At 40.4% G+C, this 14,119-nt stretch overlaps 2 protein-coding genes across 4 annotated transcripts in view; one reads left to right on the top strand and one right to left on the bottom strand.

Moving 5' to 3' along the window:
* EIF2AK4 (eukaryotic translation initiation factor 2 alpha kinase 4) overlaps window positions 1-10,296 on the top strand; it is a 108,401-nt gene extending 98,105 nt beyond the window's left edge. For all 3 annotated transcript variants that reach the window (XM_036842668.1, XM_036842666.1, XM_036842667.1), the window contains 7 exons: window positions 2,427-2,539; window positions 5,034-5,092; window positions 6,000-6,097; window positions 7,365-7,433; window positions 7,840-7,884; window positions 9,244-9,362; window positions 10,050-10,296. In XM_036842668.1, the coding sequence (XP_036698563.1) occupies window positions 2,427-2,539; window positions 5,034-5,092; window positions 6,000-6,097; window positions 7,365-7,433; window positions 7,840-7,884; window positions 9,244-9,362; window positions 10,050-10,107 (561 nt within the window). In that variant the 3' untranslated portion in view covers window positions 10,108-10,296. The remainder of the gene's footprint in view (window positions 1-2,426; window positions 2,540-5,033; window positions 5,093-5,999; window positions 6,098-7,364; window positions 7,434-7,839; window positions 7,885-9,243; window positions 9,363-10,049) is intronic.
* Window positions 10,297-10,436: 140 nt separating this feature from the next.
* Window positions 10,437-13,812, bottom strand: SRP14 (signal recognition particle 14). Its single transcript, XM_036842669.1, has 5 exons — window positions 13,712-13,812; window positions 13,480-13,552; window positions 12,841-12,953; window positions 11,630-11,662; window positions 10,437-11,136 (listed from the first exon to the last, which is right to left on the bottom strand). The coding sequence occupies exons 1-5, from the start codon at window positions 13,733-13,735 to the stop codon at window positions 11,047-11,049; spliced, it is 333 nt and encodes a 110-aa protein (XP_036698564.1). The 5' UTR covers window positions 13,736-13,812; the 3' UTR covers window positions 10,437-11,046.
* Window positions 13,813-14,119: the final 307 nt, after the last annotated feature.

Here is a 14,119-nt window from a genome sequence, read left to right as displayed (position 1 = left end):
AAATCTTTCTTTCTCTATGTGTAGCTCTCTCCTCTTCAGTCCTCTGCCCCACAGTTTCTGGCCATCGTGGCCTCCCTAAACTACAGTCTCCCCAGCTCGGCAAAACTCCTGGCCTCTGTTTAGCTTCCTCCCCCCTGCCCTGCCATCTGCAGACTTCCTCAGCATGGTAATCTGGGGCACTTGTAGACTCACTTTGTTTGTTTCCCTCCTCTCGGGATAACAGTCCTCCACTGGTGGTTGTCCAATGTCTGAAAAACACTGTTTATATATTTTGTCTGGTTTTCTAGTTGTTTAAGGCAGAAAGGCAGTTGTTACAGTAGTTACTTCTTCATGGGAAGATTTGTAAGTCCCCACTACTAGTCTGCTTGTTAGTCACAAAATCATAAATGACCCTAAGTCCTACCGATCAAGCCCCTTCCAGAGCAGTGATTGTTCCTGTAATATTACCAATAGATGATCGTCTAGCCTCTGCTGGATAATTCCAGCGTCGTAACCCACTGCTATAATGATTAGCAAATTTTAAAAACTTGAATCAGAATCTGCTTCCCCAAATTTACATGCACTGGTCCTAGTTCTGCCCTCCAGAATGGTCAAAATAACAAGTCTAATTCTTCCTCCTTCTCTTACTACCATCACATAAATTTTAGGAGACCACTGCCATGCCACTTTAAGTGTCCTCTTTTCTGGTTTAAACACTCCAGTTACTTAAGCCATTCCTCATAATGTGATTTCCAAATCCTTGACCCTCCTAGTTAACCTCCTCTAGACACACTTAACTTTGTCAATGTCTGTCCTTAAATGTGATACTAGAGTTCTACAGAGTGCTGTAAGCATGTTCTGACTACATGAGGAGGGTCTGTGCCCTCCCTCAATCTAGATAACATATTTCTCCTAATACAGCCTACAAGCGAACTAACTTTAGCAACCCTGCAGTTCTTTTGGCTCATCCTGAATTTATCATCAGCTAAAACCCACTGGCCTTTTCACAGTCCTCACCACGTCTGACCAGCCTTCTACAATGAGGCTTGATGACAGGACTTCACATTTATCGCTGTTAAATGTGATGTTGTTCATTTTAGTACATTGTTCCAGCCCATCCAGCTCTTCTGACTCTTCTGCCTCTGTTAGTGGTGGGTCAATAGCATCATCTTCATATTTGAAGAGCAAGACATCACTTCATTCACCCACTTAGCAAGTGCATTATTAAGCATTCACAGTGTAGGAGGGATTGAATTTAGGGCCACCATGGATGCAGGGACATTTAAGCCACAGGCCCTGCTGTCAAGGCTCCTATAATCCAGCAGGGAACAGAAGACATTCATGCACGACTGTGAGCTTGAAAATGCTCAGTGCCATGAGAGTCCAACAAGAAAGTTCTCTGAGGTTTCATCAGCCTGAGAGGTTACTACAGAGGTAGCAGGGAACTCTTCAGAATGGAGGTGGGATTAATGCTGGACCCTCATGGATGGGCAGGATATAGGTACGTGCTAAAAAGGCCTTTTAAGCAAAGGAATAGCAATGGTAATGGTAGTTCTTTCAGTAGAATTGTCCCAAAGATAGAGGCAGGCCAGCAGAGAACTCTTCTGGTATTACCCTGATTAGTGAAGGGGTGAAGCATTTGGGGTGAAGCAGGATTGTGGAGGAGGGCACTTCAGCAGGAGAGAATGGTTCTAGCTAGATCAAGGAGAGCCAAAATGCCCAACCAAGGAATTTGGACTTGATTTAGCAGTTAGTGGGGGAGCCAGTGTATGTTTTTGGACAGAAGGGGACATCAGGGTGTATGTGAGAAAAATTCATCTGCAGGGATATGTAGCATGGAATGGAGTGAGGGAAAATTGGAGATGGGGTAGCTGAGGGCAGGATATCAGGCTATCCCAAGCCAAGGCAGGGTGTTGGCCATGGGAGTGAAGATGAAAAGATAGGCACTGTAAAAGTGGGATGACTGGACTAGGGTTTGGAAAGGAGGGGGCAAGGAGTTGTAGAAACCTTGGTGACTGACCTGAGGATGTTTAAGAGGGAAAATATGTGAAAGAATCAAATGAAATAGGAGCTGGTTCGTCTTGGCTTTTTTTTTTTTTTTTTTTTTTTTCAATTCTGTCACCTATAATAAGCTATTCTGATCTAGACCAGGGTTCCTCGGCAGCCGCATTTTGACATTTGGGGCTACATACTTCTTTCTGGGGCTCCTGTCTTGTGCGTCGTAGGATGTTTAGCAGCATCCCTAGCATCTACCCACTAGATGCCAGTAGCGCCCCCCTCAGCTGTCACAACCACAGGTGTCTCTAATCATTGCCAGATGTCCTGTGGGGAGCAAAATCACCCCTGGTTAAGAGCCATCAACCTAAACTGTTGACTTAGTAGACTTACTATAGTACTCTTCAGCCTGTTGGCTTCAGAAATGATGGATCTGTTTCATTCTTTTTAAGGTTAAGTCTTTTGAGAAGGAAAGGCAAACAGAGAAACGTGTGCTGGAGTCTGATCTCGTGGACCATGTTGTGCAGAAACTGAGGACTAAAGTCAGTGATGAGAGGACTATCAGGTAACTTAGTAAACAAACACCCAGAAAACCAGCTGCAACTGCCTATCTAGAATTACCATACATTTATTTTAAAAGTCAGTTTGATCCTTTTGGGAAATAAAGATGGGTCAGGATAACTTTTATTGAACCATTCTATTGCTTCTGAATAACTCAGAAGTTTAAGTATATGACCCCCTACATAAGACTAGTTATAACTGACTTTCAACATTTGTCCTTCATAACATGTCAAAAAAATTTTTATCATTTTGAAAAGCCTAAGGAACCAAAATCTATCTGCCATTATCTTATTTGGTCTGTTAATCAGTGAATTTCAGTAGTGTTTTGTCAGTGGTTTTGAAAGATCTAATATTCTGGGAAATTATAATATTCTAAGAAAAGATCTCACATACTCATCATAGGAATGCAAATTGGTTCAACTCTCTGGATAGGAATTAAACAAAGTTAAAAGCCTAAAAACTAAAACTTAAAAAAAAAAAAAATTGACCCAGCAATTCCACTTTAGGAATTTATAGTAAAATTATTCCATAGGGATATGTACAAAGATGTCTATCAAGGCACTGTTTATAATAGCAGTTCTCAAACTTTTTGGTTTCAGAACCCCTTTATACCCTTAAAAATTATTTGAGGACCCCAAAGAGCTTTGTTTATGTGGATTATATCTATCAATAATTATGTTAGAAATTAAAATGTAAACATTTTAAAAATACTTATTTTAAAATAACAAACTCATTACATGCAAACCTACATAACATTTTTTAATGGAAAATAACTATTTTCCAAAACAAAATAAATGTAAGAAAGAGTGGCATTGTTTCACATTTTTGCAGATATTGTTAATGCATTGTTTTACATTTTTGTAATCTCTAATGCTTTAGTAGAAGAAACTATATTGTCTTGTCTGTTTCTGCATTCAGTCTGTTGTGATATCACACATCCTGTAGTCTCTGGAAAAGTCCATCACACATTAATGAGAGAATAAGAATAAAAAGGATAGTTAACATTTTAGGATTATTGCGAAAATAATTTTGACGTTGCAGATACCCTGTGAAAGGATCTCAGGGGCTTCCAGGGATCTCTGGACCACACTTTGAGAATCTCACTTACAATATCACAATATTATAGAAGACTGTTCCAATTACAGTAAATACAGTGAAATACTGTGCAGCCTTTAAAAATGATTATTATGGTAAAGCTGAGTTTATTACAAGGAAGGATGTCCACAAATAAGGTGTATGATATGATCCCATTTTTGTTTCAACCAAAATATATAGCCCATACATAGAAAAATGTGTGGAATGATGGACCAAATTTTTAAATTATAGTTATTTCTGGTTAGTGGGATTACAAGGGATCTTAATTTCCCTTAAGCTTTTCTATATATTTGTAACTCCTGTATTTACGCTCATAATCAGAAAATACAGTACTCTACTTTTTTTTGGCTTATATCCATGATTCTCAACCAGCAGCAGTTTTGCCCTTCAGGGGACATTTGGCCATGTTTGGAGACAGCATTTTTGGTTGTTAAACGGGAGGTGCTGCTGGTATCTAGCAGGGACCAGGGATGCTGTTAAACATCCTGTAGTGCAGAGGACTGACCCCCACCCCAGCAAAGAGTTACCTGGCCCAAAATGTCAATAGTGCCAAGACAGAGAAATCCTGGCTTATATAAAATAAATGTTCCTGCTTGCTTCTCTGTCCCCGGCCCCTGACCCTGCCCATATGCACCTAGCTTGACGACATTCACCATCAAGCTTTTTCTAAGAGAATATAATGTTCTTGAAGTCACTAGGTATTAGGATTAAGAATCCAAATCAAAGGCAGAGGTTTAGAAGGAAAAACAAAAAATAGTCAACTAATTAATAGTGACTGTTAGTAATAGTACAGGCAAACATCATTAAGACGCTTAACAGGCCAGATGGGATTTAGTTTTAGCAGGGAAAGGTTTAAAATCTTTCCTCCATGTGAATGTTTATTTCCCTGTTTTCCCAAGATAGAGTGCTATTATGTCTCTCAAAGGCTATAAATTAATTCAGTCTTTGAAAGAACATCCATTCAACAGCTTTTGAAAGAATCTCATTTACTAAATGTTCTCCTGTGGGTGATCACCAAGGTTGCTGCCATAATGAAGGCGGGGCATTGCTAATGTTTCCTTGTATTGTGAGGGGAGCAGAAAGAACACCCATTATATTTCATTGAAATTAGCTTCTTATGTTGAGCCAGTACTTCACACCCAGCTGAATAAATCAGAACGTTGTCTCTAGAATGTTAATTTGAAGTGACAGCCTTGATAATTTTTATTTGCTCTGAACCAAAAGCATAATTAAGTGCAAATTTTTTTGTTTTTGTTTTTCCTCCACTAATAACCAATATTTATTAAATATTTTTATATTTAATAGAAAAAAGCCTCCCTCTAAGTATAGCTCACTGTAAATTATCTGTGTTGTTTTGTCTTAATGACTGTTTATTCTAATTGTTTTTGTTTGCTTGTTTTTAGAGAAGCTTCCGATAATCTTGCAGTACAAAATCTGAAGGGGTCATTTTCTAATGCTTCAGGTATAATTACTAATTGTAACCTAAACGTAATAATGCTTGTGTGTGTGTGTGTGTGTGTGTATGTGTTTGCTATAAATACTTATGACTGTGGCTAACTCACTGCATCAGAAATATACTCTTAAAGTAGCATATACACAGTTAGTTATACCAAATGGAATTTATCCCTTTGAAACCCACATTCTAGAAAATGATAAAACCACTGGGAGTTTGGTGACTCTTTTGGTCCTGATATATCTGTCTTATTTTTACAAGTGGTTTAATCTTCCTTTGATTCAGTTTATTATATAGGTCAAATGTGGATACATTTTCCCCATATGGAAGATTGAAGAAAAGCATTTTGAAATGCCTTGGAGAAAGACACTATATACATTTGTTTTCATGAAAGCCAAGAGGGAACAGTGGTGATAGTTACGGCTTTAGTTTCACCACATCTGTCAACCTGACTGAAAAAGAAATGTCCCAGTGAAGTCCACGAGAAGACATACTTGGCTTTTAACAGAATTGGGTCTTCTGGGTTCATTTCTGTTAGCAGGCTTTGTGCCACCATCAGATTTCAAATGCTTTGAGGAATTTAAAGAAGTATTAGAGTTTGGGAAATACAGTTTGATTTTTTTCTTAGGTTCATGAGGTTTGGCTCATACTGCCTCTCTATGCCTTTGTCACCTCCCACCTGAGGAGAGAAGGCTGGTGATCTTGACAGAAGTATCAGAACTGCTGGGGGTTGGGTGGGGTTCTGGACTCCTTCTGGTCAAGTGCAGGCAGTTGCAGAGATAGAACACAAAGCTCAGACACAATCCAGTCCATAGAATCACTCCCGAGTGGATTCTAATCATCTCCGCCGTCTCTGTGGTGTGTTATAGAAAGTGGGACCAGATGAGGGCATAACAGCTAAAACTCTCTGTTTCAGGTTTGTTTGAAATCCATGGAGCAACAGTTGTTCCCATTGTGAGCGTGGTAGCCCCAGAGAAGCTGTCAGCCAGCACTAGGAGGCGGTATGAAACTCAGGTATATGGTCAGAGTTTCCTTGGCTTTCTAATGTGAGCTACAAAGGAGGAAGAGAACAGAAGAGGAAAAGAAACAGTTTCCTGGAAATGTTTTTCTTCCCACTTCCTGAACTTGGTGACTTCTGAAAATTCCATCAACACAAAGAATTTCTGGTGCCAGGATTCTGCCCCATTTGTCCTCCAAAGCGGCGTCAGTGTACACTGTGGGCACCTAGATGCAGCTGTTGTCAGAATTACTGGATCCAAATAAAAACTTTCTGATCTGGCTCTAATAGCAGATGGGGTTTGTTTGGTTTTGTTGTAAATAACAAAGCAGAAGAGATCTACCACAAGACTTGGGGCAGGTTTCTCACTGCATACATGTTTTTGATATCTGCTCTTTGCCTGATTCTGTGCTAAGTGCCAGGTAAAATAGAAAAGACGTGGCAGGGCCCCAGTCCTTGAAGAGTTTATAACCTCCAAAGCATATGCATTATATAGTTGGAAAATAGAAGGAAATCAGTAATAGGATGCTGAATTAATAAGTACACTGAATGAGTGTCAGAGTGTGCTACAGACATGGGGGAGAGACAAAGATCAGTGTTTGCATGGATGATCAAGAAAGGCTTCGTGGAGATGATCCCGGAAGGATTTAAATAGGCAGGGAGGGAAGGTGAGGGTGTTCCAAATGGGAGGGACAGTGGGAAGGGAAGTGCAGGACAAGGCTAATGAGCGCAGGTGGCACACTGGCCTCATCTGGGAAGAGGGTATGAAGAGAGCAGTCATTATCTGGGAATGTAATTAGATTGAAATACAAAAGATCAAGTTACCCCATTTTGTTAGCTTTCCTGGCTGTTTCTCAGGATGTTGGGTAGAAACTTGTTTTTCCTTTCTACCATATTTCAGTTCCACATTCTCATTGCTGTCACTGTCCCCTTTTTTCTAAATTTAGCTTAATACTAAAATCTCCCTGCTTCCACATGCACTATTTCACAGTACTGAGCTTTTATTAGGTTCATTTCAAAATTATAAAGAAATAAGCAGCTAGGTGGATGAGTAAGCAAATGATCAAGGTAGGCTATAAAAATCTCATTTCCCCTGAGATTATAATAGGCTAGACACTCATCTTACTGAGGTGGATTAAGAGCAAGTCCCTTATATAATATTTGGGATCCCTTCTAGGCTTTGGTTTGTCACCTGTGATTGTTTCCTAGAATAAGAAATGAAACGGCAAGAAAGATGGCTTGGTTTGACAGGTTCTGAATTCTAACATGCTTTCTTCTTGTTAGGTACAAACCCGACTTCAGACCTCCCTTGCTAACTTGCATCAGAAAAGCAGTGAGATTGAAATTTTGGCTGTAAGTCACTTTCTTTAACTTTTTGAGGATGGCTTTTGTCCATACTGTCAAAGTAGTTTCCTCAGAGGTCAGGGCTTTTTTTTTTGCTCAGTATTAGCAGCATTGGGATGCAGGCCCGTTTCTCCTAGTTTCTTCCTCTGAAAGATTGGGGGGAAGGGGACAACACGAAAATCATCATTTTTCTAAATGTTTCAGGCCTTTGCAGATAGCAGTGTCAAACCTTTGGGGTGTGATGTGTGGGGCCTGGGAGTATTAGTTCACCCGTGCTGAGATCGCATCACTGCCCAGTTCAATAAGCACGGGAGCATCCCATTCATGTTGCTCCATCCGAAGTGACACCATAGGCACAAGTCAGTGTGTGCTGCCCAGGTTCCCTGACACGATGTACATTTTTATGTATCAACAGGTGGATCTACCCAAAGAAACAATTTTACAGTTTCTATCATTAGAGGTAAGCAAGATGAACTCTTCTGCATTATGGCCTTTAAAATCCCAAAGCTGTTGATTTGCCAAAAGAAAGTTGAAAATGGCATTATTTTCTTAGTGATATTAGGTATTTTTCTGGCAGTTCCAGGAATTTGGTAACATTGTTCCTTTTATGTGACATATGTATTTATTACTAAATCAAATTTTGAGGGAAATCACACTTTTCTAGTGACTTTCTTTTAAATTTCAGAGATGATTTTAACAAACATCTAGTGCTTTTACTGTGCGTCAGGCTCTGGCAGGCCTTGTTCTAAACACTTTACAAATATTAACTCATTTAATCACAACAGCCCCAAGGGATATGTATGTTACCTTCTTACAGATCCCCATTTTACAGATAAATGGAATCATTCTACGTTTTATGGAGAATCGGAGGCAGACAGGCTAGATATCTTACTCAAATTCACCTAACTAGGAAGTTGCAGAGCCAGGATATGAACTTAGGCAGACTAGTGGAATCTATGTTCTTACCCACTATACTATGCCACTTCTACAAACCTTCATTCCAACTAGGGAAGCTCATTTGCAGAACTAGAACTACATGGAAGATCTTTTCATAAAAATTAAATTTAGGTCCTTTTTCATATGCTTTTTTTTTTTTTAACAGGTACATACCCTTATTATCGAATAGCCTAATTGAACTTTAAAAAAATGTAAATACCTACCTTTGCTATAAGAATGTTCAACTGTAAGAATAACTACAGGTGATTTCTGCAACGTCATACCAAAGAATGCTTTTGTCTATCCAGAGAGTTTAGTCACAGATTAAGTTATATGAAAAATGAACTTTGCCCCAGAGCTAACATTTCATACTACGTTTTGGTTTTTTTTTAAAGGTTATTCTCCATTTATATAAAATATTGGCTGTATTCCCTGTGCTGTACAATATATCCTTGTAGTTTCTTTTATAAGCTGACTTCCCCCTTCCCTGTTTCCCCTCCCCACTAGTATTCTGTTGTCTGGTAAATAAGCCTATACTGGGAATTTACTGCTTTATGAGCCACTCAAATGGGTATATATCAGAGGTGGTATCTCCATTTCACAGAAAGTCAACAGTTGGCAGAAATAACTGGTATAAAGTCACATGAGCACACTGGGGCTGCAGCACTGTTAGTCAGGATCTAGTAAACTGGTCTTGTAAAGAAACTCGATGCTTCAAAGGAAGAACCCTAGCAGTCTCCCCATTAGTTCTCTCTCCCTGTAACTGATCTCTTCAGTATACTTAAAGGGGGGAATGGCATTGACATTTCATCAGTGACCCAGAAAAAACCAGGTTTAATAAACCCTAGTATCTGTTGTTAAGTCTTATCTATTTTTTTCCTAGTGGGATGCTGATGAACAGGCATTTAACACAACTGTGAAGCAGCTGCTGTCACGCCTGCCAAAGCAAAGATACCTCAAATTAGTCTGTGATGAAATTTATAACATCAAAGTAGAAAAAAAGTAAGTTATCACTTAGGCATTGCAGGTTTCAACATGGGTTAAAACTCAAAGAGGGTTTTTTTGTTTTTTGGGGTCTTTTTCCCAAGGAGGGGTTTTAAAGTGACAAATATCTTATTGTCATGTTGAGGTCAGATGGCTAATAAGCTGCTACATTAGAACTGCAACTGGTAATCAGGACTGTGAATCACAGTCATGATCTTGTCAATAACAAAACGCAGTGGTCCCAGTAGCAGCTATCCCAGTTATTTTTTTTTTTTAATTACTCATTTTCTGAAGGGTTCTTTTTTTTTTTATAATTATGAATGGGTATGAGTTTTTTCAAATGCTTTTTCTGCACGTTATAATTTTTAATCACCCAGGTAACTCCTAGAAACACTTAAATGAACAAAAACAAGTGTGACTACTTTGTTTTATGTCCCCTTGCCAGTTGTTCATGTTATCATCCACTTAAAAGGAAACAACAAAGCCTGTGAGGTGAATGGTGGGCTCCTTGTGTAGCCCCTTATACTGTCTATACTGGACCCTTGCCAGTCACAGCTTCTGTAAAACTTATGTAACATTTTTAGTGACTGGCCTTCCATATTGTTGTTGATTACACAAAACTCCTACAGTTAAGTGTTCTAAAAATAATTTATCAACTCTGTTCTCTACCATTATACTGATCCTGTCTTCTCCCTTCTTTTGCAGGGTGTCTGTGCTGTTCCTGTATAGCTACAGAGATGACTACTACAGAATCTTATTTTAATCCTAAAGAACGATCATTAAACATTGTTCAAACAGAGAGAAGCTTATACTATAAAATGTTGTACATTCATTGTAATTTTAAATTAGCTTTACGTTCTAAGAAGCTGTCCTACAGAGTTGAGCTTTGTAGGTTTTTCATGTGTAATATATTATAAATTTATCTTTTGAATATAATAAATGTTTTCATATATCTGTTGCTTTTTAATTGCAAATCTATTAGCACTAAAGGTTTTGTGGAGCTAGAACACAAGAAAACAGCCTTGTTCTTCTCAGCCCTATATACTGAGCACATGAAAATGTCCAAAATAAAGGGCATAAAGAAATCAAATATCATCATTAACTTGGACTCTTTATTCTTGATGATTTTGTAATAGGCTTATCCTTAGTTTGGTTAAGCAGACTCTCATTTCGCTATGAGAACTCATTCAAATTTGCTAAAGGAACTATGATGATAAAATTATACAGCCAAGTTGGGAAAAATACCCATGAAATAACACAACTTTTTATAAAATTGTCAGGTTTCAATTCCAGTAACTCATAAGACAGGGCCTAAAGCCTATTCATAATCAGTCATTCCAGAATGAGGAGCTATTGCCAGAAACTTTCTATGGGATGGGAAAAGGAATAAAAGATGGTCAGTACTGATAAATACAGGTTTAATGATACAGTGCTTTTCACAGACAGCTACAGAGACTGTAAACTATTATCCAGAAACATACAACCATACAACACAGACCACTTAGCCAGATATAAAATAAACTGGCTTCTTGTAACTACCCTGTAAACACTGCAGCCCTTCTTCCATCCAAAACTGACCCTAATCTCACATGAAACAGTTATTGTAGGGGAATGAGAAACCCAGCTTTGTGGCCAAAAGTAAAAACCAAAGGAAAAATAGCAATTCAGTGGTTAGCTGGTGAAGGCGGGAATCTGGTGCCCTTCACTGCGCTGCTTTGCTCTTCTTACTCTTGCTCTTTTTGTCCCTCTTCTTCAGCCCATCCATGTTAGCTCTCAGTAGGTTTGAATAAGCCTAAAAGACACAGAGCATGACCTCAGTGGGAAGAGTTGCACATTGGTGGAGCATCTGCTGTGCTTCCGTAATGGATTTAGGGTAGCCAAAATCAGAAAGCCTATCTGATAAAGCATATAACACCATGGGGATACTTGTATCCTAAGGAAAATGGTGTAAGGAAAACACCCTCACGTTATAGCAGCTTCTGCAACACCCACTAGTGAGTTGCACGTTTTTTACTTCTTTTTTAAGCAAAAATGGAAAACTACAGGCAACTTCTTATTCAGCTATACTATACATAGAGCATATCTGAAGCCTAAGACAACAAAATCTAGCTAAAAAGGACAATATCAGCGTTGAAAGTAGAATTCACAGCAGCCTGGCAGCTTTTACTTGTAAACTACTGGTAAGACATCACAGGAGAGCAGTGAACCTAAATAGCAATCTTAGGCCAATGTTAATTATTATGCTTGCCCTGTGAAACGAGACACAGAGAACACCAGACACTCACCATCTGAAACTTATTCACTTCTTTGGAGCTCACCTGGAAAAGATTGGGGAAAAGGTCACCCCTGTTATCCACATAGGAATCATCTGCCTCACCCAATAGCAACTCAAAAGCCTCGTGAAGACAACATCCTAATCTTTAAAAATATTTCTTTCCAATTGCAGGGGTCATAATACAGTAAAAGCTATTTTTCTACTCCACTTTCCTCTGCCTGAGGAACAAGCAAAGTATCTCTGCACTTTGAGAATTGTACCAAGATGGGAAAGAGGCAGAAGTGGGCTCCTTAAGAAGCTATGCTTCTTGCCTCTGTTGAAATCTCTTACACACATGGCACTGACTTTTTCTCAGGGTTCTGAGAGACGTCAAAGGACTTAATCTTTTGTGCAAGATACTTTTAAAGTACTCCCTCCCCATCTTATTTTAAACCTACCATTAGTTCAGGCGCATTTAAGCAAAATGCAACCTACCACAACAAAAGAAATTCTACCTCTGAAGATTCCTTAGTTTTCCGTATTTCATGACACCCAACTTTATTTTTAAAAGCCACATAAGCTTGCTTTACTGTAAAAGTCTTCTCAAGATAACTGGTAATGGGAGACATCAACTAATTATGGCATATATTCTCATGAATATCCTATGCTGATGTGATTAGAGGGCAGTCTGGTTCTGCCCCAGCAGAATAAAGTATTCATTTGGAATCCAAGCAGTCTCTTGCTTGGCCATATTCAACCCCCACTTTGAAAGGGAGTAATACTAGGACTCTTGACTAAATCATATGCTCTCAAATACAAAGCCTAATATAATACATGTTTGGTACATGAACCACAAAGATAAGTGAACAATCAGCTTAAAAGTAAAAGCATCTGATACCAAGAAACTGTTCACTGAAGGCCCAGCACAGTAAAGGAATAAGGAATCAAATATGCCAACTGCTCCTTACCGTGCTACTCTGAGTAAGGACCAATATGCTAATTTTATTTCTAACAAGTGTTTGGCTTCTACCTTCTTCGTTTTAATTTTGCTTTTGGGTTTTCTATTACTAAGGTAATAAAAGAAGACCCTGATCCCAAAACAGCTGGAGAGCTACACACTAGGCTTTATTTAATAACTTAAAAACAAAACAAAACAAAACAAAAAACTGGTTCAGATATACCCCTCAAGTTAAATTCAAGTCTTTAAACTCCAAAATTGGGAGTATTAGGAATCCAACTCACCACAGTGCTGATCTTCTTTTTCCCGTCAGTCGCTCTTAACAGACACTTGTTGTCTGAGGGCTCAAAGCCCTCCACAGAACCCTTCCTTGGAATGGGTTTAGTTCGACCATCATCTGCATGAAAAATACATCCTGGTGAACACAGCCACAGACGTGGTTAACAGGTAGACGAAGAGTTAAAAAGTAGGAGAAAGATTCCAAGAGGATACCTAAGCCACCTCCACTGATCTAGTTCTGTTAACCACATTATCTGCTATTACAGACGCCTTGCCCACACTTTGGGAACCTACTTGCCACTTCCACGATGGGAACACTGTAATATCAAAGCAGACTAAATCTCAGTAATCACGGCGCGGTTGGGGATCCTTGACAAAAATACGAGCCCTGACATGCTTGGGGCCCACTGGAACCGGAACTGACCTAGGTGGCTAAGTGCTGGGGGCCGCACCAGCCACAATCCCCAATACTCTCCGGCCCCTCAGCCCTGAATGTGCCAGTACCAGGTGGAGGAAGGTACGGGAAGGCGGGGATACGCGGCAGACAGACTCTGCCTGTGGCTCCCAGTCACTGGGCACCCGGGCCGGGGCATCGCTCGGCCTCCCAGCTCCCTTCCGGCCTTGCTGCATCCACAGCTGCTTACACTTCTTCAGGGTGATGAACACGCTGCCCGACAACCGGCACTTCTGGAAGAGCCTGGTCAGCTCCGTCAGGAACTGGAACACAAGAAGCCCGGCCCCGTTAGGCAACTCCAAACCGCCCCCCCCACCCGCCCCCGCCTCGTCAAGTCCCAGTCCCTCCCGCAGAAGGAGACAGAGGTCCCGAGCTAAGCCCCAAACAGTATCGGTCCCTCAGCCGGCCAGCTCTGGCTATACCTGCTCACTCTCCAGCAGCACCATCCTGACCCTGCTGCCTCCGCTCCGTCAGCATAAACCCCAAGCCGTTAGAGCCGGAAGTTTCACCCGGGCTGGGCGGGACTTCCGCTATTAGGTTTCAGCTCTCTTCCACCCAATCCCTGCTTCCGCCCTCTGCCCGCCCGCCCCGCCCCGCCCCGCGCCTGCGCTCTGGGGCGCCACCGCCAGTCCCGGGAAGGCAACGACCCCGAGGCCCTGGGGCTGTGCGCGATTTCACAGACAAGCAAATACTCTAACCCAAGCAGTGGGAGAGAGTGAGAGAGCACAGGAAGGATGCGATGGAAACCTATAGTTGTGTATATTAAGCTGTACTGTTGTTCCGTGCTTCAATTTCCTCAACCTATAATAATAGTATCCACTTCACTGTGT

Source organism: Balaenoptera musculus, chromosome 2 (assembly GCF_009873245.2).
Source record: "Balaenoptera musculus isolate JJ_BM4_2016_0621 chromosome 2, mBalMus1.pri.v3, whole genome shotgun sequence".
Taxonomy (NCBI): Eukaryota; Metazoa; Chordata; class Mammalia; order Artiodactyla; family Balaenopteridae; genus Balaenoptera; species Balaenoptera musculus.
The sequence above is the reverse complement of the archived record's forward strand: the minus strand, read 5'-3'. Positions and strand labels throughout refer to the sequence as shown.

What these genes read in the sequence shown, in the direction of transcription:
- SRP14 (XM_036842669.1), bottom strand. Translation starts at nt 13,735, where the DNA reads ATGGTGCTGCTGGAGAGTGAGCAG. An exon ending in TGCTGCTGGAGAGTGAGCAG is followed by an intron (nt 13,553 to 13,711) that starts GTATAGCCAGAG and finishes CTTGTGTTCCAG; the next exon opens with TTCCTGACGGAGCTGACCAG. An exon ending in GTTCATCACCCTGAAGAAGT is followed by an intron (nt 12,954 to 13,479) that starts GTAAGCAGCTGT and finishes TTTTTCATGCAG; the next exon opens with ATGATGGTCGAACTAAACCC.